Source organism: Natrix helvetica (genome assembly GCF_964273705.1).
Source record: "Natrix helvetica genome assembly, chromosome: 3".
NCBI lineage: Eukaryota > Metazoa > Chordata > Lepidosauria > Squamata > Natricidae > Natrix > Natrix helvetica.
In genome coordinates this window covers 57,500,395-57,524,780 of record NC_138549.1, presented here as the reverse complement: position 1 = coordinate 57,524,780, position 24,386 = coordinate 57,500,395, and the positions used below count along the sequence as shown (strand labels likewise).

The following is a 24,386-nucleotide window of genomic DNA, read 5'->3' as shown; positions in this document are numbered from 1 at the left end:
CATGTTTTTTGGGCGGCAGTTTTCGGCGGGTTCCAAGTGTGGCTTTCTTTCCCAGTTACTCAGAGGCTTTTATATATGCCGTCCTCCTCCTTATTTCCCAATCTAGTGTCCTAAGAAAAGCCATTTTTGAAATCAGGGAGGAAAAAGAGCATTTCATGTGATAAGCAGTTTCAAACTGCAGGGATCGCGGGGCAGCTTGGAACTGCCTGTACCTGAAATACTCTTTTCCCTCCCTGATTGCAAAAACAGGGTGTGCATTCCTCCTGGCTAGATCCGTCTCCCGGGCCAGGAGCCGAGCCAGCAAGCCAGCAATCGGCCAGCTGCCTCTGATCTGCCTGCCTTGTGTCCACGCCCAGCTCCTGCGCCCTTGCCCGATCACACTGCCCTCTCGCTTTTCTGCCTGCCTTCCGCAGCTGACAGTGCTGGCCAGGAAAAAAGAGAAGGCGAGTCTGCAGAGGAGGAGGGCACACGGCTCTGCAGTGTGCACTGGGGAACTGGGAAGGAAAGTATTTTGAGGTGGCAGCGCGTACTGGAACCGCCTGCTACCTGAAAAGCGATGCACTTTTTTGGCTTCCGCATGCGCCCTTTTTGGAATTGGGGAGGGAATTGTGGTGCTGCCGCCCAAAAATGCTTTCATTGAAAAGCTTTGAGCGCAATTCCCCGGGCTGCTTCGGGAATCAGGATCCATGTGGAAGTGAGGATCCCCCCCGCCTGGAACCACCTGAAAATGTGATGCGCAGAGCTACATTCGGAGTATAAGACACACCCAGATTTTCACCCTCTTTTGGGGGGAAAAATGTGCATCTTATACTCCGAAAAATATGGTAATCCTCAACTTATGATCGGTTATTTAATGACTGTTTGCAGGCATGACCGACTTTAAATGGGTGCTTTGCTGCCCATAAAGCATTTTTGACCATTGTAAAATGTTGCATCACAACTGATGGCATCATATGACCGTATTTCAAGTGCTTGGCAATTTGTCCACATGTATGACCAGTTACAAAATGTCCTGTGATCACTATTTGAAATCTTCTCTGTCAGCTTCCCCAGAAAAACATTGCAGAAGCTGTCAGGAAAGATTGTGAGGGAATGTTGGATTTGAGGCCTGTTCCTCCAGCATGCTGAGGGATTTCTCCTCCTCTGTGCAGTTAAAAGAAATCCACCAGATCTCAAAGCTGATGAAAATGCTAACAAATGTCAGCATTCCCCCCACCCTCCAATCTTCAGAGGCAAAAACCAGCATTCTGAGCCATTCAGAACAATGGTATTTGCTAGCATTTTCACCAGATTTGAGATCTATTCTTCCAGAATGCTGAAGGCTTTCCCCTCTTAAGAGGTGAAATCTCTCAGCCTACTGGAGAAACAGGCTCAGCTCTAGTGAAAACAATAGCAAACACCATAGTTTTTGTGGGTATTCTCCCTGGTGGGGCAGGGGGAGGGCCTGGGTGTGGTGGAAGACCTGTGCCCTCTCTCTGCCCCACCACACCTGCAAGGCCCAGGCCTTCTCCCTGGCATTCCACGTAACAACCTATGTGGGTCACTTAACAACTTTATTCAGTGACCGAGATTCTGGACCCAATGGTGGTCTGTAAGTTGGTAGTTACAGGTTAGTTCTGAGCCTGTCAATTCTGAAAGTGGCCCCTTTCTTAAGCCTGTCTCTATGCCTCAGGTTTGCTGCAATGGTACTCGGGTGTTTGTACAACGAGCAGCCCTGGAGGCCTTCACCAAAGAAGTTGTGAAACAGACTCAGAACATCAAAATTGGTGACCCCCTGCTGCAAGATACAAGGATGGGAGCACTTATCAACAAGGCACACCTGGAGAAGGTCTTGAGTTTTGTTAAACAAGCAAAGGAGCAGGTGAGCATTATCTTTACTGAGCTTTATTCTGAGGAATTGGGCTACTGAAAATACTTCACTCATTTGCTACATGAGGTGCTAGAACATCATACAGCCATCATATGTGCAAAATTTAGTATTCAAGGTAGAACAAAGGTGCTTTTATGTGTCTGAAAAGTTATCTGATCTGGGTGCATCTGTTTAACAAACTATAATTGGGTTGCTAAAAATAATGAGCACAGAGAGTTTGATGACTTCCTGGGGTGACGTCATCATGCTTGGAGCTGAGGAACGGGAGTTCTCGTAACCTCTAACTTCTTCATTTGAGCTCATTTCTGAGCGCTGCGAATCCTTAAGGGAGCGGCAGATTAAGGGGAAAACTCTGAAGACGCTGGGGTGATAAGGCAAATCCCCCAGCGGGTAGGAGAAACCCACTAAACGGACGAGGATCTATCCTGCCACTTGGTCAGGACCAGAGCAGTGGCGACCGCATAAGAAGGAAGCAGAGAGAGAAAGCAGTTGAAATCGAGCCATCTGTTATTATTCTTGACAACCCAAAGAAAAGGAGGACAATGCAAAATTGGCAGAGAGGGTGAGCTGGAAAGAAAGAGGCTCTGGGACGGAGACTGTTTTTGCAGTCCAGATTTTTGCCAAAAAGTAGTGAGAGCTCAGATGCTGAGTTGGAATTGACAGCGTGAATAACTTGAACGAAAGTGGCCACAGTGGAACGAAAACCCGGCCTGGACAACAGGAGTGGGAATAGTAACTGCTGAGAAGACTTGGAAAGCACATAAAGAATTGGTTAACAGTCGGGTTGGTTGTTGATTTTTTTTTCTTTTTGCTCTTCCTTCTACTCTTTTGTCTTTCCAAAGAATAGCTGAACTTTGAGCTTTGAACAGTTTCAACCGTGAACAATAAACTCAGGTAACGAAGGGAGCAAGTGCTCTTTTTCTTTTTGGAGGGGACACCTTACAAATACATAGTATTTATTCTCCTCGGAACTTGGAACGGCACTGGAGACAGTAGAGAGAGAATTGTTTTGGAACTATTAGAGGGCTTCTTTACCCACCCACCCCTTTATTTTGCCTTTGCCACTGGACTTGTTGTACTAACTGACTGCCACTAACAGTGATACTGAGGAGAGGGTGACAACTAGTGGATTATACATTTGAACCGTGAGGTCTGATGCAAGGAAATCAACGATGACATAAGCTGGAGTATGTATGTATATGTATGTATGTATGTATGTATGTATGTATGTATGTATATGTGTGTATACATACACATACACACACACACACACACACACACACACACACATATATATATATATATATATATATGCTGGTTTTGTTGTATTCAGGTCTTTTCCCGTGTAAGATTGAGATTATCTTGGCAACGTTTCAGTGAGATCTCACTCGCCATCTTCAGGCTGTTGTCTTTGGCTTAAAGTGCGACCGGAGCTGCCGTCTTTCTGTAAATCTTGGTGGGAGGGGATGGAGTGCTGGCTTTGTTTCAGTAAGTGGAATGATTGGTTGTGTGGTTGTATCATGATTGGTAGATTGGTGCTGATTGGTGCTGGCTGTGTGGGCATTGTTGTTTTGTATTGTAACGGCCTGGGTGGTGGGTGGTGTTCGTTTGTTGACTAGGGCTGGTTTCCAGATGTTTGGTAGACAGCACTAACAATGCAGAGTATGCAATTGATGCTCCAGATGATACAAGAGACATTGACGAAAAATCAAGAAGTGACGGCTACAAATCATGAAGAGACAAGGAAGAATCATGAAGAAATGAAAAATGAAATGGGAGAATTGAAAGGAAATATCAAAAACGTGGATGACAAAATTGAAAGGATACAGAATGCCTTAGCAATCAACGAACAGAAAATCTAGAACATCGAAACAAAAATAGAACAAACAGATCAGAAGATGGAAAAAATGGAGCTGAAATATAGACAAGTCAATAAAGAATTAGAGTTATCAATAATCTGACTTGAAAACAAAGAGCTTCATTTTATCTAAGATTCCAAAACATATCGGAAGAGAAGGAGGAAGACCTGAAAGGAAAAATGATTGAAATCTTCACCGAAATTCTACAGAGAAAAGAACAAGAGTTGAGAGGGGACATCGATGAAGCTTACCATGTGCATACTAATTATGCCAGAAGACATAGGCTCCCGAGAGAAGTGCACGTAAGATTTGCCAAAGAAACAACTAGGTGAAGTATAGAAAAAAACCAGAGAAGGGACGATTACATTCCAGGGAAAAGAGTTGATCACGCTTAAACAGATTCCACGGAAAATTCGTGAACAACGTAGATAATACTAATTTTTAACAAATCAGTTAAATAAAAACAGAATAATGTACAGATGGTTGGTACCACAAGGGGTATTGGTATCTTGGCAAGGAAAAAGATATGATAGAGAATATAGAAGAAGCACAGGAATTCTATGAAAAATACTGCGCATGGGAAGAAGAACAAGGAAGTAAAGAGGACCTAGAAAGTAGAAGTCAAGAGGAAGAAACATCAGAAGACAAAGAAAGAAACAGGAAAGAAGAACAGGCAAGAAAGAGAGAGAGGGGAAAGGGAATGCGCGAGAGGGAAAAGTCAGATACAAACCAGAAGCAACAAAAAACACCCCATCTAAAGATGGACCAGGAAATAACAATTATCTCGATACACTTGAATGGACTAAACGCACACACACAAAAAAGAGTGCAGATGTTTAATAAACTTAAGAAACTGAAGGCGAATATAACCTGTATACAGGAAGTGCATATTAAAAGGGAACATAGGAATTTACTGGAAAACAAAAAATTAGGGAAATTATATACAGCACTGGCACATTAAAAAAAAAAGAGGGATAGCAACCTATATAAAGGAAAAAAATAAACTCCAAAGCAGTCTACTCTGATGAAGAAGGCAGGATGCTAATGATTGAATTAAAGACAACAGAAAATACGATATTATTAATAGTCATATATGCACCAAATCAGAAACAAGAGGAATTCTATAGGAAATTACACAACAAAATAAACAAATAAGAATATGAAAATATTTGCTTAATTGGGGATTATAATGCAATAGTGGATTAAAAAATGGACTATGAAAGCAAAAAGAAAAATAAAACAAAAAATATGTTACCCAAATCCTTTTTTGAGATGGCAATGGAATATAAACTACATGATATTTGGAGAGAAAGGCACAAAACAAGAAAGCAATATACCTTTTATTCAAACCCCCACCAGTCGCTATCAAGAATTGACATGGCCTGGATTTCATCTGGTCTATGTAATCAATTAGACTAAATTGAAATAGAAGCAAATGAGTGGGCAGATCATAATCCAATAAAATTAAGATGGAAAGGTCAAAGAAGAAAAAGATGGATGATGAACTCAAATATGGTAAATGAAATAAAATATAATCAAATGCTGGAGAAAGAATTAAAACTTTTTTTTTTAGAATAAAAAAAAAGAAGACACCTCAATTCAAAATCTCTGGGACACTATGAAAACATACACAAGAGGCCTCATGATTCCCTACATTGTGAGAAAAACTAGGGGGGGAAAGCAACAAGAATGTATGCAAAAAGAACTTATGGAAGCCGAAGCTGAACTACAGAAAGACCCAAAGAATAAAATTAAAAAAGAAAAAAGAGATGATAAAACATAAGATCAACTTAATAACTCAAAAGGAATTAGCACAGAAAATTAAAGCGGCCAGATAAAATTACTTTGAACAAGCCAACAAACCTGGACTGTTTGGCTGATTGAAGAATGAAAGAGAAAAAAGGATGATATACCAATTAAAAGATGATGAGGGAAGAATTCAATACAAAGCAGAAGAAAAGAAGCATATTATTCATAAATACTTCGCAAAACTATACGCACAAGATAGTATGGAGGAAATCAAGGTAAAACATTATTTAAACACAGAAAAGATAACACCAATTTCAAAAGAACAAAGGGAGGCGATAAACAGGCCAATAACATTAGCCGAAGTGAAATTACTCCTGAAAAACCAGAAAAATAATAAAACCCCAGGACCAGATGGAATACTGGTGGAGCTATACAAATATAATAAAATAATACTGGAAGAACTAGGAGTGGAAATGTTTAACAAAGTTTTAGGAAAAGCCAAGATGCCTGAATCATGGACGGAAGCAATTATATCGCTAATCCCGAAAGAAGTAACCAATCTATAAGAAATCCAAAACTACAGACCAATTTCATTACTAAATTCCGATTATAAAATATTTGCAGCAATTATGGCAGGAAAAATTAAACAGGTTTAAATGAACGAATACACCCGGATCAAAACAGTTTTTTACCTCACAGACACATTAAAAATAATACGAGAATCATCCTAGACATAATAGAATATTACAAGGTGCATCTAGAAAAACAAATGGTACTGGTTTTCCTTGATGCACAAAAAGCATTCGACAACGTAATTTGGAAATTTATAATAACACTATTAGACAGGATGAAATTTGGAGGAAGATTTGCAAAAATGATAGAAAAAATTTATAACAGTCAGACAGCCAAAGTTCTGATGAACGGAGAACTAACAGAGAAGATTGAAATAAAAAAGGGAGTCAGACAGGGATGCCCCCTCTCTCCTTTACTGTTTATATTAACCCTGGAAATTTTATTAAATTAAATTAGGAAGGACCAGGGAATAAAAGGTTTGAGACTCAAAAACAAAGAATATAAGGCCCAAGCCTATGCCAATGACTTAGTATTTATTCTAGAGGATCTATTAGAATCCAGTCTGAAATTAATTAAAAAATTAGAAGAATATGGTGAATGGCAGGATTAAAAATCAATAAAGGCAAAACAAAAATGATAACCAAGAATATGACAAAAAGCAAGAAGAGGAAATGGAATTAGCAACTAGAATGCAAATAACTAAGAAAGTGAAATACTTGGGGATCTGGGTGTTGGCAAAATGTTCCACAATTAAGGACGATAATTATAATAAACTAGTGACACAAATAAAGATTTAGAAAGCTGGAAAAATATTCAGCTATCACTAATGGGATGTATAGCCACAGACAAAATGAATATGCGAAAAAAGCATATTCGAAATTTAAAAAAGAAGTTCAGTATTTAATATTACACATAATTATGATGGCGAGGATTGCCTTTGCCCAGAAATGGGAAAACAAATTAATTCCAAGCGAAAATGAAATAATAAGAAAGGTTATGGACTGTGCTGAAATGGACAAATTAACAAAAGAAATCCAGGGAAAAGAAGAAACAGAATACTACCAGATATGGGATAAATGGTATAGGTGGATGGAGGAAAGAAACAAGGATCAATTAAGGAAGACAACAAAGACCAAAAATAGTAGTTAAGGAGAATTAACACATACGTATATATGTATCCAAGTGGTTTAAACTTACTAGAGGTAATCAGCCAATATAGCAGACAGATGAGTAAGATAAGAGGGTTAAGAGTGGTGAAATGCAAATGAAATATAATAGAAGGGAAACAATATAAGGTGAGTGATATAGATTGGCAATTGCTATTAGAAAGAACAGGAAGCTCCTGTTCGTATTGTATTGTGTAAATGTGGTGTATGTCTAAGTTTTGTGTGTGTGTATTTTACATGTTTGTAAAAAAAATTAATTTTTAATAATAATAATGAGCACAAACCACATCTGGAATAAAATTTGGCATGCTTAATGGTAGATCTTATATTAGTGTTTTTATCTCTTATTGTGGAAGAACTCAGATTTGAGCAGCATTTACCATAGAGAAAAATTTTTCTAGTCAGGTGGTGTGCCTCATCAACCTATATTCAACAAATTTAAGACGGTAATATTAAATAAGCATTAAATAAGCAGATTTACTTACACTGTAGGGCTGCAATTCATGTGGCTGGTAAAGTCATGGTATTACCTAAATGAGCAGTGGAACCTTTTTTGGCTTTAGGTGATTTTAAGGGACAAAATAAGTCTCAGCTCTTTTTATTCCCATTCAATACTGCAAAATAAATAAATAAATGCCTCCTCTATATCCCCTGTAGTGTAAATAAATAGATAAGGAATAAATAGGTAAAATATGTGAATGTGTGTGTCTGGTCTATTAGTTCTTCATTTATTTATAAAATTTATTGGCTGCCTATCTTACCTCAGGATAACTCTAAGCAGCTTACAATCATAAAAAACACTAAGTACTCATTTCTTGGGTCCTTATGGAGATACAAATGACCAAAACTAGCCAGGGATCTTACCTCTGTTCTAATAAATATACAAAATAACATTTATTAATCATGTTTTCATTTTAATGTTCATTCCCATTCCATATTTATATATAGCAATAGCACTTGGACTTATATACTGCTTCACAGTGCTTTACAGCTCCCTCTAAGCAGTTTACAGAGTCAGCATATTGCCCCCAACAATTTGGGTCCTCAGTTTACCCACCTCAGAAGGATGGAGCCTGGTGAGATTTGAACTGCCAAATTGCAGGCAGTCAGCAGTCAGTAGAAGTAACCTGCAGTATTGCACTCTAACCACTGCACCACCGTGGCTCATATATAATCAGTGATGGGATTAAAATAATTTAACAACAGGTTCTCTGCCCTAATGACCAGCTGGGTGGGTGTGGCGGGATGGTCATGTGACTGGGTGGACGTGGCCAGGGTGGGCATCACACGGGACTAGTGTGGTGCTAAGGCAGGACTTTCCTGAGACCCTCACTCTCATTATACAGGTAATCCTCCAGTTACAAATGTAATAGAGCCTGCCAATTACATTTGTAACCTGGGGATTACCATATTTAAGATGCACCGGAGTGTAAGACACACCAAGTTTTTGAAGAGGCAATTTTTTAAAAAAAGTAGGTAGGTAGCTAGAGAGATAGATAGAGAGAGAGAGAGAGAGAGAAATACAGTAAGTAGGTAGGGAGAGGGAGAGAGTAGGTAGGTAAATAATGGGATAGATAGATAGATGATAGATAGATAGATAGATAGATAGATAGATAGATAGATAGATAGATAGATAGATAGATAGATAGAGAAATACAGTAGGTAGGTAGGGAGAGAGAATGTGTGTAGGTAGGTAGGTTGGTAGGTAGGTAGGTTGGTAGGTAGAGGGATAGAGAGAGAAATAGAGAGGGAGAGAAATGCAATAGATAGGTAGGGAGAGAGGGAGAGAGAGTAGGTAGGTACGTAGGTAGATAGAGGAGAAGAGAGACAGAGAAATACAGTAGATAGAGAGAGAGTAGATAGGTAGGGAGGGAGAGAGGGAGAGAGAGAGAGAGAGAAATACAGTAGGTAGGTAGGGAGAGAGAGTAGGTAGGTAGATGTTTCCAGGTGTATTTATCCATGTGCTGAAGAAGAATGATACTCAGAGATGATTCACATCCTGGTCAGTGTCTCTTTGCACTTCTACCATCAGGCAGGGGAAATCAAAGCAAAGCATAGGCAGCTGAACAAATTACTTGCATTTTATTCTTTATACTATTTATGTTGTTTGTATTTGTTGTCATGGATTGCACCAGTGGGCTAAAACCAATTTTATTGCATTTATTTGCACAATGACAATAAAGGATATATAGGGTGGGTGTGTGTGTGTTTGTCTGTCTGTCTGTCTGTCTGTCTGTCTATCTATCTATCTATCTATCTATCTATCTATCTATCTATCTATCTGAGGTTGTTTCCTACCGCTTTGGACCGGTTTGACCGAATACGTAGTAACTAGGCCAGACACATGACCATACCAGTTCTATCCTGTGCACTGCCATCTTTATTTTCTGTTCTGCACATGCGCAAAACAATCTACATTGAAAAAAATGTAAAATTTCCCCTTTTTAATCGTGTGCGCATGCCAGTCCAAGAGAGGTCCCAGAAATGGGCCATTTTTCAGAAAAACGGAGGCATTTTTTCCTTCCCCAGCCCCTAGAAGCATTCTGCAGGCCCATTTTCTGCCCATTTTTTGCAAAAACGGGGGTGTTTTTGCCTTCCCCCGACCTGAAGCCTGCAGAGTGTTCCGGGGACAAAAACTTTTTTTTCTTACTGGATAGTTTGAAGGTGCTCCCTTAACTCCAGTGAGGCTGGAACGCCCCCCCCCTTTGTCAAAACTTTTCGCCATTGTTTCAGTGGGTATGGCTTGATGAGGGGATCATGTGACTGAGTGTGCATGAGTGACGTCAAGTTGCCTATGCCCACTTAATCACATGGCTCCCCATTTAGCCACGCCCACTGAACTGATAGCAAAAAAATGTTTGAAACCCACCCTTGTACGCACACATTCTTTCTCAGAAAATCAAGATCATCTGGCCCTGCAGCTGAGCGAGCTTCGCAGCTGGACCTGACGCTGCAAGACGAAGCTGTATAAATCTCCCCATTCTAGGAGATGCTGATGGAACCATGCCTCGACCGACAAGTGGAGAATGCCAAAGCAGACACGCCATAGGCATTCGGGAGAATGGGGATTCCTGCCACCGTCACGCAGCCAGTCACTGGGCAGTCTCCCAGAGCAGTTCAGCCAACTCCCTGTGAGGGCTACCACACAAATCCTTAGCACCGACCAGCCCAGGTGGACCTTAGCGCAGCCTATGTTCAACTTTCCGGGCCAAGAAGTTGTAGCGCAATGGAGCGGAGCCTCAGTTTACTTCCACTCTGTGCAGACCTCGAACCAGACCAGCCGCGACCCCGGTCACTGCCGGGGTGCAGGTGACCAAACAACCGGGCTTGCTGAATCAGCCTGGCCAGAGAATACTGGATCCACAGCAAAGCTTTTGGGGTCTCCCTCCCCTGCCTCAGCAACCGGTTTTTGGATTACCACCAGCAACCCAGATCCCACCTTGGTGGGCATTCTACCCAAGCCAAAGATGGGTACAATGCCAGTGGACACCGACACCGATCCAGCAGCCAATGCCTTTCCAGCTGCTCGGTCCTTTCCAGCTGGCGATTGTTGCCCTGCAGCAGGCTCCAGTCCAGCCACAACCACAATTGCAACCCCAGGCTGTCATTCCCCAGCAGGTCCCAGGCCAACAAGTGCCTGTTCAGCAACCCACGCAAGCCCAGCAACAAGCCCCACCAGCTGTTCCTCCTCCACGCTTCCAAGTAACGTTTGACAGGACACCTGAGAGGCTAGCCTACTTTCTCAATCAAGTCTCACATCCTCAATACCCATCTGATCAGGAATTGATTTCTGCCATATCAGATGGCATGAACAAAGGGGGAGGCATCGGAATGGATAGCTGAGCTCCACGATGAAGTAGCCCCTGAGTTAGAAGATGCTGACGAATTTATTCAGCTAATGTGGATCAGATTTAATAACGTTGCCCAACAAATGGAAGCAGAGGCTCAAATCAAGGAGTTGAAGCAAGTCAGCCGACCCATGAAAGAGCTAATTTGGGAGTTTCAGAAGCTGGCCGAAAAACTAAGAGACTGGCCAGAATGCTTCCTAATGCATACTTTTAACCCTGTTTTGAGTTTTCACAAGATATGCAGTAAAAAATAAGCTGTCCATATAAGATTTACTAAGAAAGCAAACAAAACACAAATACTACAGATGGCAAAAGATAAAACATTGAAATATAAAGATGAGATTGTGGTTCTGAAACAAGTACCAAGAAGAGTGAGAGAGTTGAGAAGAGAATATCAATTTCTGACTAAAATTTTACTTTAAAATGGTGTTAATTACAGATGGCTGATACCAGAAGGTCTCATGTTTGTATGGCAAGGACAAAGACAGAATAGATTCAACTGAGAAAGCAGAACTATTTTATGCAGAATATTTTAGAGGGAAAGAGGAGGAAACAGGAAAAGAAGAATCATTAATTGAATTTCAAGAGGAATGTGACTGAAAAAGAAGAAGGTGCGGTAAGCGGCATTGTGTAGCCTAGAGAACAACGAGATCTACAAGAGCAGCAAATCCTTCTTAAAAAGTATAAATATGGAAGAGAAAAAAATGATTACAATTGACATAAATTGACTCAATTCAGCTATCAAAAGAAGAAAAACATTTTATAAATTAGAGAAATTAAAATTTGATATAATCTGCCTACAAGAAGTACATATTAAACAGCAACATGAACAAATATTGATACAGCCAAAATTAGGGAAAATATTTAGTGTGTTGACACGATGTAAGAAAAGAGGAGTGGTTTTATATATTAAAGATACAATTCCAGCAGAACAAATTTATACAGATGATGGTGGAAGAATCTTGATGGTGGAAATTATGGACAATAATATGAAAATACTCTTAACAGCAATTTACGCTCCAAATGACAGTCAAGAAGAATTTTATAGAAAATTACACATGAAAATAATTGGATTTGACTATGTTAATATCTGCATGATGGGAGATTTCAATGGAATAGTAGATGAGAAATTGGACTATAAAACACAAAAAACAATAAAACAAAGTAGAAAGACTCTTCCAAAATCTTTTTTTTAATAACAGATGAAATAGATTTAAAAGATGCATGGAGACAAAGAAACCCTAAAAATAGACAATATACTTTCTACTAAAATAGACACTCATCATGGTCTAAAATAGATAGGATATGGATGTCAACGGAATTGATTCTTAACATACAGGAAATTAATATAGAAATAAGTACTTGGGCAGACCACAGTCCAATGACAATTAAATGGAAAGGACAAAGGAGAAGATCTAGATGGACTTTAAACAATACCATATTAAAAGAAAAGGACTTTGTACAGAAAATGGAGAAAGAATTGGCTTTCTTTTTTAAAGAAAACAGAAAAGAGGACACATCAATGCAGAATCTTTGGGATACAATGAAGGTCTATGCTAGAGGCTTGATAATACAAGGCAAAGAAATACTAAGAAAAGACAAGCTTTTAAAATATTAGAGGATGATTACAAGAGACTTGAAAAAGAGCTACAGAAACTTCCACACAAAAAAAGGACATTAAAATAAAAATGGACACAATTAAACAAAATTAAACACAATAAAATGGGGCAAATGGTGGGAGAACAAATTATGTTTAAACCAGAAACTTATCTTCTAGGCATAATACCGGAGGGGTTTAAGAAAGATGCACTCTATCTAATTATACATATACTGACTGCAGCGCGCATAACCTATGCACAGCATTGGAAAAAAGAAAATACTCCATCAAAGCTAGATATAATCAGAAAAGTGTTGGCCTGTGCAGTAGCAGATAGGCTCACTCTTGAACTTAAAAATAAAAGGGAATCAGAATATTTTGAAGTATGGAACAGATTTTATGATTGGTATAAGACGAGATGACAAGACTGGAACAAATGTATATATTGTGATTGGATAGAAGGACAGACAATGTATTAAGTAGATTAACTGTTAATGGTTGAAACTAGCTGTACATAATGTGAATGTATGGTCACTCCGACTCCGCGGTATTGCGTTGTTTTAAATGTAAAAATAATAAAAATATATATTTTAAAAAATGGGGCAAATGGAAAAAGAGGAACTAGCACAAAAATGTAGAGGTCCTAAACAGAATTATTTCAAAGATACAAATAAACCAGGTAGATGGTTACACCTTTTAAACTGAAAAGAGAGAATTAAGAAAAATAATGCAATTAATACACGATCAAGGGCAAATTTGGCATGGAAATAGAGAGAAGAAGAAAATTATACAAGATTACTACGGAAAATTGTATGAACAAGAGAACATAGAGGAGGGAAGAGTTAAACAATACCTGCAGAAAGCGAATCTACCCCAGATATCTAAAGAAACTGAAACGATGCTAGAAGGGAATATAACGATAATGGAGTTAACAAGCACTTAAAAAACAAAATAATGAAAAGGCTCCAGATCCGGATGGACTCCCAGCGGAATTTTATAAGACATAACAGGAATCGTTGAATCTTCCACTGCTAGAAGTTATGAATGAAGTCATGTTTAAGATGATGATACCCAAATCATGGTCAGAAGCATATATTACACTTGTGCCAAAGGAGGATGCTGACCCACAACGAATTAAGAACTATAGACCTATCTCCCTGCTAAATTCAGACTATAAAATCTTGCTTCAATATTGGCAGAAAGACTTAAAATATATTTAAATAATTTTATCCACCCTGATCAAAATGGGTTTCTGCCAAAGAGACAAATTAAAGATAACATGAGAATAATTCTGGACAGTTTGGGATATTATGAGGCACATTCTGAAAAACAAATGGCCTTGATATTTTTAGATGCACAGAAAACCTTTGACAATGTGAATTGGCGATTTATGTTATTACAGTTGGAGCAGATGGGCTTTGGTAAGAAATTCATTCAAGCCATAGAAGCTATATGTTATAAACAAATAGCAAAGATAATGATAAATGGAGAATTGACAGATTCTATTGATAAAAGGAAAGGGACAAGACAAGGTTGCCCATTGTCACCTCTGTTGTTTGTGTTAACATTAGAAGTCTTAAATAGAAATATTAGAGAAGAAAAAGATATAAAAGGAATGAAAATTAAAAAGGAAGAATACAAATTGCAAGCATTTGCAGATGATCTGGTTGTCAGCGTTCCAAATATCATGCAGAATTAAATCATTGTCCAAGGCAAAGTAGTCCTTAAAACTCCAATTTAATAAGACAGGCATGTTGGCATTAAGCTGGTGAATTTCAACTCTAATGTACATCCGGTGAATTCACCCAGTTAAAAGTTCATCATTTTTCCCCACACCCCATAATTCATCACATGGTCCAATCTTCATCTTCCACGCTGGCATGTACACCCCTCTTCTTCCGGCCAGGTGTCGAGGTGCGGAGACAAAAGACGACCTTGAGCTTCTAAGAAATTCATAACAATACATTCCACAATCCTACTCCTTTCTATTCCCCCCTCCCAACTACTATACCAATGAAACAGCATAATATATATATGTTTTAATTATGTGGTAGGCCAAAGATCCTAAAAGGAACAGAATTACAGGCCTGACAGGCGGCCTCTCCTCAAGAGAAAAACGTTTCCTGAAAAGAGAATAACATAAATGTTAACCATCAAAATTTAACCACCTCTTCCTCCCCCAGGGGGACCCTTTGGCTTATCAGGGAATTTCTCATGGAATTGCTTCACTAATTTATCTGCTTTCAGATCCCAACTTTTCACCCACGTAGCTTCTGACAAAGGGTATCCCTTCCAATGCACTAAATATTGTAAACGACCTCTATACAGCCTGGAATCTAATATTTTTTTCACTTCATAATGTGTTTCCCCTTCTACCACTACGGGAGGAGGTGGAGTTTGGGTGGATGGTCTCGTGCTAGACTCCCTTACCGGCTTCAATAAGCTACAATGGAATACCGGGTAAATTTTCCCTAAGAGTCTGGGTAGGCTGAGTCGAACTGTAACTGGGTTAATTATCTTTTCTATTGGGAAAGGACCTAGAAATTTTGGACCTAATTTCTTACTAGGAATCTTTAATCTTATGTATTTAGTAGACAAAAAAACTTTGTCCCCCACTCGAAAGGGGGGTTGTAGGGAACGATGTTTATCAGCTTGCTTCTTGTAGGCTTCTGCTGCATCTGTTAGTGCCTTTTTGGTATTCTCCCACCCCTTCTTTAGTGCCTCCAGCCATTCATTCAGGGACATGGATGAGGGAGGTTCCTTAGGTAGTTCAGGCATGGGAACGAATTCCATGCCACTGGTAATCTGGAAAGGAGTTAATCCGGTACTGCTGTGAACCGCATTATTATATGCTACTTCAGCGAAAGGTAGCAAGTCCGACCAATTGTCTTGCTGATAGTCCACATAACACCGGATATACTGTTCCACCATCGCATTGGCCCTCTCTGCTGCCCCATTTGTGCTGGGATGAAATGCTGAGCTGAGTCCCTGCGTGGACCCGATCGATTTTAGGAATTCTCTCCAGAACTTGGCGGTGAATTGAACTCCGCGATCTGAAATGATCCTTTTTGGAACTCCATGTAGGCGATAAATGTGTTTCACAAACATTTTCGCTAATTTCTTTGCGGATGGTAGGCTTGAACAAGCGATAAAGTGTGCATGCTTGGAAAACAAATCAATAACTGTCCAGATTACTTTATTACCACTGCTATCTGGAAGTTCGACAATGAAGTCCATTGCTATCTCTTCCCATGGGCAGCTAGGGTTGGCCACTTCTTGTAGTAGTCCAGGGGGCTTTCCCGGACGGGTTTTCATTGTTGCACAAGTAGCACAGCTTCTTACATAATCTTCCACCTCCGACCTCATCTTTGGCCACCAAAATTGACGTCTAGCGAGGTGGAGAGTTTTCAGGAATCCGAAATGACCTCCTAGTTTCGCATCATGACTCCTCTGTAGCACTTGCAATCTCATTTCTGCAGGGACGTACAGTTTGGATCCCTTCCAGGCTACGCCATCATTAATCGTTAGGATGTCTTTGTTGTTGTTGAACCATGGGTCTGTCTGGAGGGCTGCTTTCAGTTCGGTTCTCAGTTTATCTTGGCTTCGACTGGTGACTTGAGCTGCCTTTTGGTGAGAAGGAGATATGATGGGGTGGAAAATTTCTTCCTTCTTACTGTCAAACTGGGGTTTTCTCGACAGTGCATCTGCTAACAAGTTCTTCCCTGCGGGGATGTGTTTAATTTCAAATTTGAACCTTTGGAAATATTGGGCCCAACGGACCTGTTTGGGGGATAACTTTCGATGGGCAAGGAGAGTTTCGAGGTTTTTATGATCAGTCCATACCTCGAACGGTATATCCCCCCCTTCCAGGAGATGCCTCCAGGTGAGCATGCTCCACCTGATCGCGAATGCCTCCTTCTCCCAAATGGGCCACCTTCTTTCCGTAGTGGTGAGTTTCTTGGAGATGTAAGCGCATGGTAAGAGGTGGCCTTCTTTATTCTTTTGTAGTAGCACCGCGGCTATCGCAACATCACTGGCATCCGTTTGGATTATGAAAGGTCGCTCTGGATCGGGGTGTTGCAATATGGGTTCTTGGGCAAAGAGCCGTTTTAATTTCTCAAAAGCCTTTTGACAGTCGATTGTCCATTTTAATGGTTGGTTTGCTTTTGGTTTAGTAGGAGAAGGCCCCGTTCTTAATAGGTCAGTCAATGGTAGGGCAATTTCAGCAAAGGTTGGAATAAACTGCCTATAAAAGTTTGCAAATCCAAGGAAGCTTTGTAATTGTTTGCGAGTGCTTGGAGGTTTCCAATCTAACACCGCTTTCACTTTTTCTGGGTCCATTTCTACTCCTTCATTGGAGATACGATATCCCAGATAATCTAGCGAGGTCTTGTGGAATTCACACTTTGACAATTTTGCATAAAGTTTGGCAGCTAGAAGTTTTTTCAGGACTTGCCGTACCAGTTTCACATGTTCTTCCATGGTCTCAGAGAAGATCAAGATGTCATCTAAATAAACGAGTACTCTGTGGTACAGGTGGTCGTGTAGCACTTCATTTATATACTGCATGAATACTGCGGGTGCTCCTTGTAGTCCCAAAGGCATGACTTTATATTGGAAGCTGCCTAAGGGAGTATTAAAAGCGGTCTTCCACTCATCCCCTTTCCGGATTCGTATACGGTAATACGCCTCTCTCAAATCCAGCTTGGTGAAGATCTTGCCCTTAGCCAAGTGGTTCAACATATCTTTCATGAGAGGGAGGGGATAGGTATTCTTTTCGCATACCGCATTCAAAGCTCGTAAGTCCACACAGAGGCGAACCCCCCCATCTTTCTTTTCCCTGAAGAGCACTGGGGCCGCTACTTTTGATTTTGCTGGTTCAATAAACCCTCTTTTCAAATTGGTGTCGATGTACTTCCTCAATTCTATCATCTCTTTAGGCGTCATAGAGTACATTTTGGGCTTTGGTAAGGTTACCCCAGGTTTGAACTCTATGGCACAATCTGTGGCGCGGTGAGGTGGAAGGTAGTTTCCGTCTTCCTCACTGAACACCTCCGCCAGATCCCAATAGATCTTTGGGACTCGTTGGATTCCCGGAAGTTTAGTGTCTGCTGTGGTTGATGCAGGTTCTGGATGGGTTGGGCTGTTAGGTTCCAATGTTCCTGGGTGGCCTTTTGGTTCCACCGGTGGTAACGGCCCAAGTCCAATAGTCACCTTTCTAACGCCATCCTCCCACTTTATGGTAGGTTCCCACTTGTCCAACCATGCAAGCCCTAGGATAACTGACTCCTGCATTCCCGGGGCCACGATGAATCTGAGGAACTCATAGTGGCGGCCTATCACCAGTTTTACTAACTCAGTGATCTTTGTAGCCGGAGCTCCCCCAATTAGGGTTCCATCCACTTGCTCAAACGGAATGGGTTGTTTCAGGGGTCTGGTGCGTATACCTAGTTGCTCCACTATTGACATGCTGATTAAGCATCGGGTGCAGCCGGTATCTATAATCACCCCAACTTCCCCTTCTACCCCCGTTTTCGGTATTTGGAGTTTGGCTTTTATTTGGAAGGGGCGGATAGGTGCACTCACCATTGGGTCGTCTTCTGGGTTTCCTTCCTCTTCCTCCTCTGAGGTGGCCAGGGCGTTTTCAGTGGCTCCGCTCTCTGCCCCTGCTGGCTGTTGCGCCAGACAACTTTTTTCTGGTGGTTTTCTGGGGGTTTTCTTGACTGTGCTGGCAGGTGGTTGGCGTGGTTGTGGAACTGGGGCTGGAGCCCAGCATGTAGATGCCCGGTGGCCAAGCTGACCACAACGGTAGCACTTTATTTTGGGGCCCCAGGAACGCGGGGTTGGCGGGAGCTTTTCAGTTTGCTGCCTCTGCGTTCGGTGGGCTAACGGTTTTTTTTCAGGGGTTCTGGTACCTGGCTTTGGATAGGTGTTAATCTCGTGGTCCAGTATGATTGCAGTGGTGTACCATTCTTGGATACGATCTGGGGTCCCCCTTACGGCACAAGCTTGTTTTAGTTTGGGATCTAAGGCCTTTTTGAACGTATAGACCAATAGTCTCTCTCTGGCTAGTAACGTAGTCTTCCAGCTATTCTCCAGAATTCCCAAACTAATTCTTTGACCGGCCGACCCCCCTGTCGTAATTCCTGGATCTGGTCTTCAGCATCTACCTGTTGGGCCACATCGTAAAATCGGGCCCGCATCAGTTGGATGAACCCCGTTATGTCATCTAACTCAGGAGCTGCTTCTTCATGGAGTTCCGCTATCCATTGTGCTGCCTCTCCTTCATTCATCCCCTCTGCTATTTCTTGGATCAGTTCTCGATCCGTCAGGTATTGTGGGCCTACTTGGTCAACGTATGCCAACACTCGATTCATAAAGTAAGCTAGTTTGTCTCGGCTGCCATCATAGGTTGCACGGAACCTTGGGGGTGTGGGAGGAGGAGGGGGTGCTGGTGGTTGAACCGGAGCAACCTGTCGGCCTGCTGCTTGGGGTGGTAAGCTTCTTTGTGGGGCCACACCCATCAGTTGGGCAAAAGCCTACTGAGGCATTGGTGGGGGGGGCTGGGCCTTGTGGTGGTCCCAGTCCCTGGTTCTGCCTCTGAGCAGCTATTTGGGGTGGCGCCATTAGTTGGGAAGGGGCAGGCGTCCACTGGCATTGAGCCCATCCATGACCCGGGAAGAAAGCCCAACCTGAATTGGCTTGATTGATGGGTCCAGAGCCATCGCTTTGCAGAGGGGGGGAGGTGAAAGTGTTCCAGGCCCCTTTCGGCTGGTTAAGTTTTACTTCCCAACTTTTTTTCACTCCAGGAGGGGGGGGGTGCTGATTCGCTGATGGCTGTGTGGAAAGACCCAAGGTCTCCGCTCCACTGCGCAGCAGTTTCTCTGCTGGGAAAGGATAATGTGGGCTTTGCTAGGCTCCACCCGGGTGGTTCTGGGGGCCCCAGGGGTTTTTGTTCACTCACATTTAGGCGTCGGAATTAGTCCGGAAGTCCCATCAAAGACTGGCTGCGTGAGAGCGACTGAGATCTCCATTCATTTGCTCTTCTCCCCATGCTCCAGTCGTCTGTCAGAGCCCCCTTGGGGGGCCCTTCCCCTTCTAGCAAGCATTCCTGAGAAGCAATAAATCCCGAAACTTCCTCCCGTAGGTCTAACTCCGTCTGTGAGGGAAATCTTGGTTTCGGTTCCTTTCGCCGGGCGCCCTGCTGAAGCCCCCTTTGCTTCGCCTCTGCTTGTTGAACTATTTCTTTAGAAGGTGCATAGATGGTTTCGACAAAAATAAGCGATCCATCATCCTTAGCTTTCTCTGCTGCATTCTTTCCTTCCTCCATCTTCACTGAAATTTCGTCCTGCCCAGGGTTGGGTCAGAGCTGGGATTCAGTACCCCGATGAAAGAAAATTTTTTTTAAGGGAGAGTTGAAATAATGTCAGCGTTCCAAATATCATGCAGAATTAAATCATTGTCCAAGGCAAAGTAGTCCTTAAAACTCCAATTTAATAAGACAGGCATGTTGGCATTAAGCTGGTGAATTTCAACTCTAATGTACATCCGGTGAATTCACCCAGTTAAAAGTTCATCATTTTTCCCCACACCCCATAATTCATCACATGGTCCAATCTTCATCTTCCACGCTGGCATGTACACCCCTCTTCTTCCGGCCAGGTGTCGAGGTGCGGAGACAAAAGACGACCTTGAGCTTCTAAGAAATTCATAACAATACATTCCACAATCCTACTCCTTTCTATTCCCCCCTCCCAACTACTATACCAATGAAACAGCATAATATATATATGTTTTAATTATGTGGCAGGCCAAAGATCCTAAAAGGAACAGAATCACAGGCCTGACACTGGTTTTCATCTTAGAGCAGTGATGGCGAACCTATGGCATGCCGGAGCCATTTTTCAGGGCACGTGAGGCGCTGCCCTGTCAGCTGGCCAGCGCGCATGCGCACGCTGTCCAGCTGAGTTCACCTTTTTAAAAGCTATTTTTCGCCTTCCCCAGGCTCCAGAGGCTTTATAGGAGACTGGAGAGGGCGAAAAGAGCCTCCCCCGCCCCCCCCCCGGAGGCTTCAGGGACCGTCCGGAGGGGTCCCTGACGCCTTCGGAGCGCTTAAAACCACCCTCCGAGCAAACCGGAAGTGACTTCCGGTTTGCTCGGAGGGTGGTTTTAAGCGGTCTGAAGACTTCAGGGAAGCCTCCGGACGGTCCCTGAAGCTTTCGGAGGGCCTCCGGGGGGGCGGGGGAGGCTCTTTTCGCCCTCCCCAGCCTTTGGAGCCTGGGGAGGGCGAAAAACCATGTAAAAATGGGGTGGTCACGCGTTGTGCGCGCATGCGCACTGTGGGGAGTCGCGCGTTGCATTATGGGTGCGGCATGCCTGCACATGACCCCCCTGCGCTCCCCCCACTTGTGGCACGCAAGCCAAAAAAGGTTCACCATCACTGTCTTAAAAGACCCATTAGAAACAGTACTTAAATTGATAGAAAAGATAGAGGAATATGGAATAGTAGCAGGCCTGAAAATAAATAAAGATAAAATGAAGATTTTGACAAAGAATATGTTAATAAGACAAAAGGAAGAATTGGCGGAAGCTTTGAAGATACAGGTCACAAATAAGGTTAAGTATTTGGGGATATAATTGACAGCAAAATGCAGTTCACTTAAAGAGAATAATGATCATAAACTTGAACAACAAATAGTGACAGATCTGGCAAAATGGAAAAATTTACAACTATCACTAATAGGAAGAATATCAACAGTTAAGATGAATATACTACCTAGGATTTTATATTTGTTCCAAACAATTCCAATTAGATTAGGGAAAGATTATATTGAAGATCTAAATAAAATAATGTTGAGGTATATTTGGCAGGGAAAGAAAGCGAGAATAAAATTAAAACTGTTGCAAGATGCTAGAACAAGAGGAGGATTTGGTCTGCCTAACTGGGAGTTATATTACCAGGCAACAAGCTTGATGTGGGTTAAGGAATTGATAACGCTAAGAAATTCTACATTATTGACATTAAAAGGACATGATTTGTTGTTGATATGGCACGCTTTCTTATGGTAGAAGGGAATTAAAACACGGGGGTATTTCAGAAGACATTATATATCCGAGGCTTTGTTATTAAACTGGGAGAAGATTAAAAGACATCATTATTTAAAAATTCCAGTATGGTTATCAACTATTGAAGCATTTTCATATCCAATAACATATAAAAAGGAACAGTTAGATATGGTGAAATACTAAATACAAAGGGTGAACTTAAATCTATGCAAGAACTGGAAGAACAAGGTATAAGGATGAATTGGTTTTCATATGTGCAAATACATTCTAGATACGATAAAGATTTTAAAATAGAAGGCTTTTGTGACAGATTGACTGATTTAGATAAAATTCTGACAGGTACTGATGAAAAGGTGATTTAAAAACTATACGGATATTTATTAGAGGTTAAACTAGAAGAAGAACAAGTTGAAGAAATAATGATTGCTTGGGGGGAAAATTTTGGATATGGGCTTGATTTAGAGAAATGGCAAAAATTGCGGTCTCAAAATTATAAAATGACAATGTCAACAGCATATAAAGAAAATCTGTATAAGATATTTTACAGGTGGCACTTACCCCCGACGAGAATAGCAAGAATGTAAGAATAAATCCGAAAAACGTTGGAAATGTAATCAGATACTGGGTTCATATTACCATATGTGGTGGACAGGTGCAGAAGCTAAAAAATACTGGACTAAAATCCACATATGGTTGGAAAAAATGATAGAAAAACATATTGACTTTAAACCATAGATATTTTTATTGGGGATTTTACCAGAAACATATAGTAGAGAAATGAAATATTTAATTGTAAATGTGTTAACAGCGGCTGGAATTGTATTTGCTAAAAACTGGAAAAATGAGAAAATACCAATGCAGGAGGAAGTTATTCATAAAATAATGGAATGTGCTGAAATGAGTAAATTGACATTTGAAATTAGAGAACAAGAAGATAAACAATTTTATAAGATATGGGATTTCTTTTACCAATGGTTAGAGAAAAAAATATGGACATGAAATATGACTGAGAATTTTACAATATAAGGACAATGGAATGACACAGAATAAAGATGTACTATTATTGGATGGATTTAGGTGTCAGCGTTCCAATTATCATGCAGAATTAAATCAGAGCTCAAGACATAACTTTCATCAAAGTTCCAATTTAATAAGACAGACATGTTGGCACATCTGTGGAATCCCAAATCTAAAAGCTTCCTGGGATTCCACCCAGTTGAAAGTTCATGATCTTATCCCCACACCCATAAATCCATCACATGGTCCAATCGTCTTCGCCCATGCTGGCATTTCCACCCATCTAGTTCTGGTCAGATGCGGAGACAAAAGATGAGCCTGAGCTTCTAGAAAAGAATGACAACAACACATTCCACAATTCTACTCCTTTCTATTCCCCCTCCCAGTTACACTAATGAAACAGCATAATGAAATAATAGAGTGTGTGGCAGGCCAAAGATCCTAAAAATGAATATAATTGCAGGCCTGACAGGCGTACAAAACCTCCCTCGATTATCTAGGCCAGTGGTTCCCAAAGTGGGCGGTACCCCCTCTGGGGGGCGGTGAGATGGCTTAGGGGGGCGGTAAGAGGCAAGGGGGCGGCAGAGGGCGGTAAGAGGCAAGGGGGGTGGCAAAGGAGGGCTGGAGGTGGCCTCCTCTAGCAAGCCATTCAGAACCAGTTTGCTCACTCACCCCCGCCCATCCAGAAGCTGCTCGATTGATCGCTTTCCCCACCTATCTGCACTATGCTAACCCTGCCCACTCACTGATTGGCTGGCTCACCAATCGCCCCGCCCACCTCTAAGAGCCCTATCTAAACCCAGTTATCTTTTTTTCTGCTTGGCTTTCTATAGATAGGGCTCTTAGAGGTGGGTGGGACAATTGGTGAGCCAGCCAATCAGTGAGTGCAGGGCTAGCATAGTGCGGACAGGCGGGGGGAGCGAGTGATCAAAGGGAGGCCACTTCGCCTCCCTTCGCTCCCACTTTGTCTTGATGAGGTCGCTGCAGCTGCGGGCGCGGATGGATGGAGGTAGCCAGAGTGGTGGGGAAGCCCGGGAGGGCGAGCGAGAGAGATGCATGATCCTCCATCGCTCGCCCGCCCGGGCCTCTCTGGCTACCTCCGTCCGTCCGCACCCGGCAGCTGCAGCGACCTCATCAAGACAAAGTGGGAGGCGAAGGGACCTTGGTGCCCTGCCTGATCCTCCTTCACTCGCTCGCTATTTTGCCTGCATGGGGTGCCTCGGCGGAAGCCCTTTGCTGGCAGCCTGACCTCCCCTCCCCGGGGCGATGGCCCATCCATGATCACCGTCCCAGTAGCGCTGCGGCCGCCCGGCCTGCAAAGAAAGGGAGGGAGTAAGAGTGAAGGGTGGGAGAGAGCAGCAGAAGGGGTGTGGGCTCCGCATTCCCCCCCACCGGAGCCTTCCCAGAGAAGGTGGGGCTGGGGAATGTGGGGCGGGGGGGCGCTGTCTGGGGTGGGACTAGATGACCTCTGGGAGTCCCAACCAGCCCTTCTGACTCTGGAGACCAGAAGCAAGCAAACACACACACACACACAGCAAAAGTGTCTGGTTTTGAATATAATCCTCCCTAGTGCTTGGGGAAAAAATAAGAGGAACATTTGGATATACATTTTGAATTAACTTGGGAAGAAAATTGCTAAAA

General features: G+C 42.1%; 1 protein-coding gene across 2 annotated transcripts in view; it reads left to right on the top strand.

The window, feature by feature from the left end:
* ALDH9A1 (aldehyde dehydrogenase 9 family member A1) overlaps positions 1-24,386 on the top strand; it is a 146,502-nt gene that overhangs the window by 106,959 nt on the left and 15,157 nt on the right. For both annotated transcript variants that reach the window (XM_081947137.1, XM_081947138.1), the window contains exon 8: positions 1,673-1,861. In XM_081947137.1, coding sequence (XP_081803263.1) covers positions 1,673-1,861 — 189 coding nt within the window. The remainder of the gene's footprint in view (positions 1-1,672; positions 1,862-24,386) is intronic.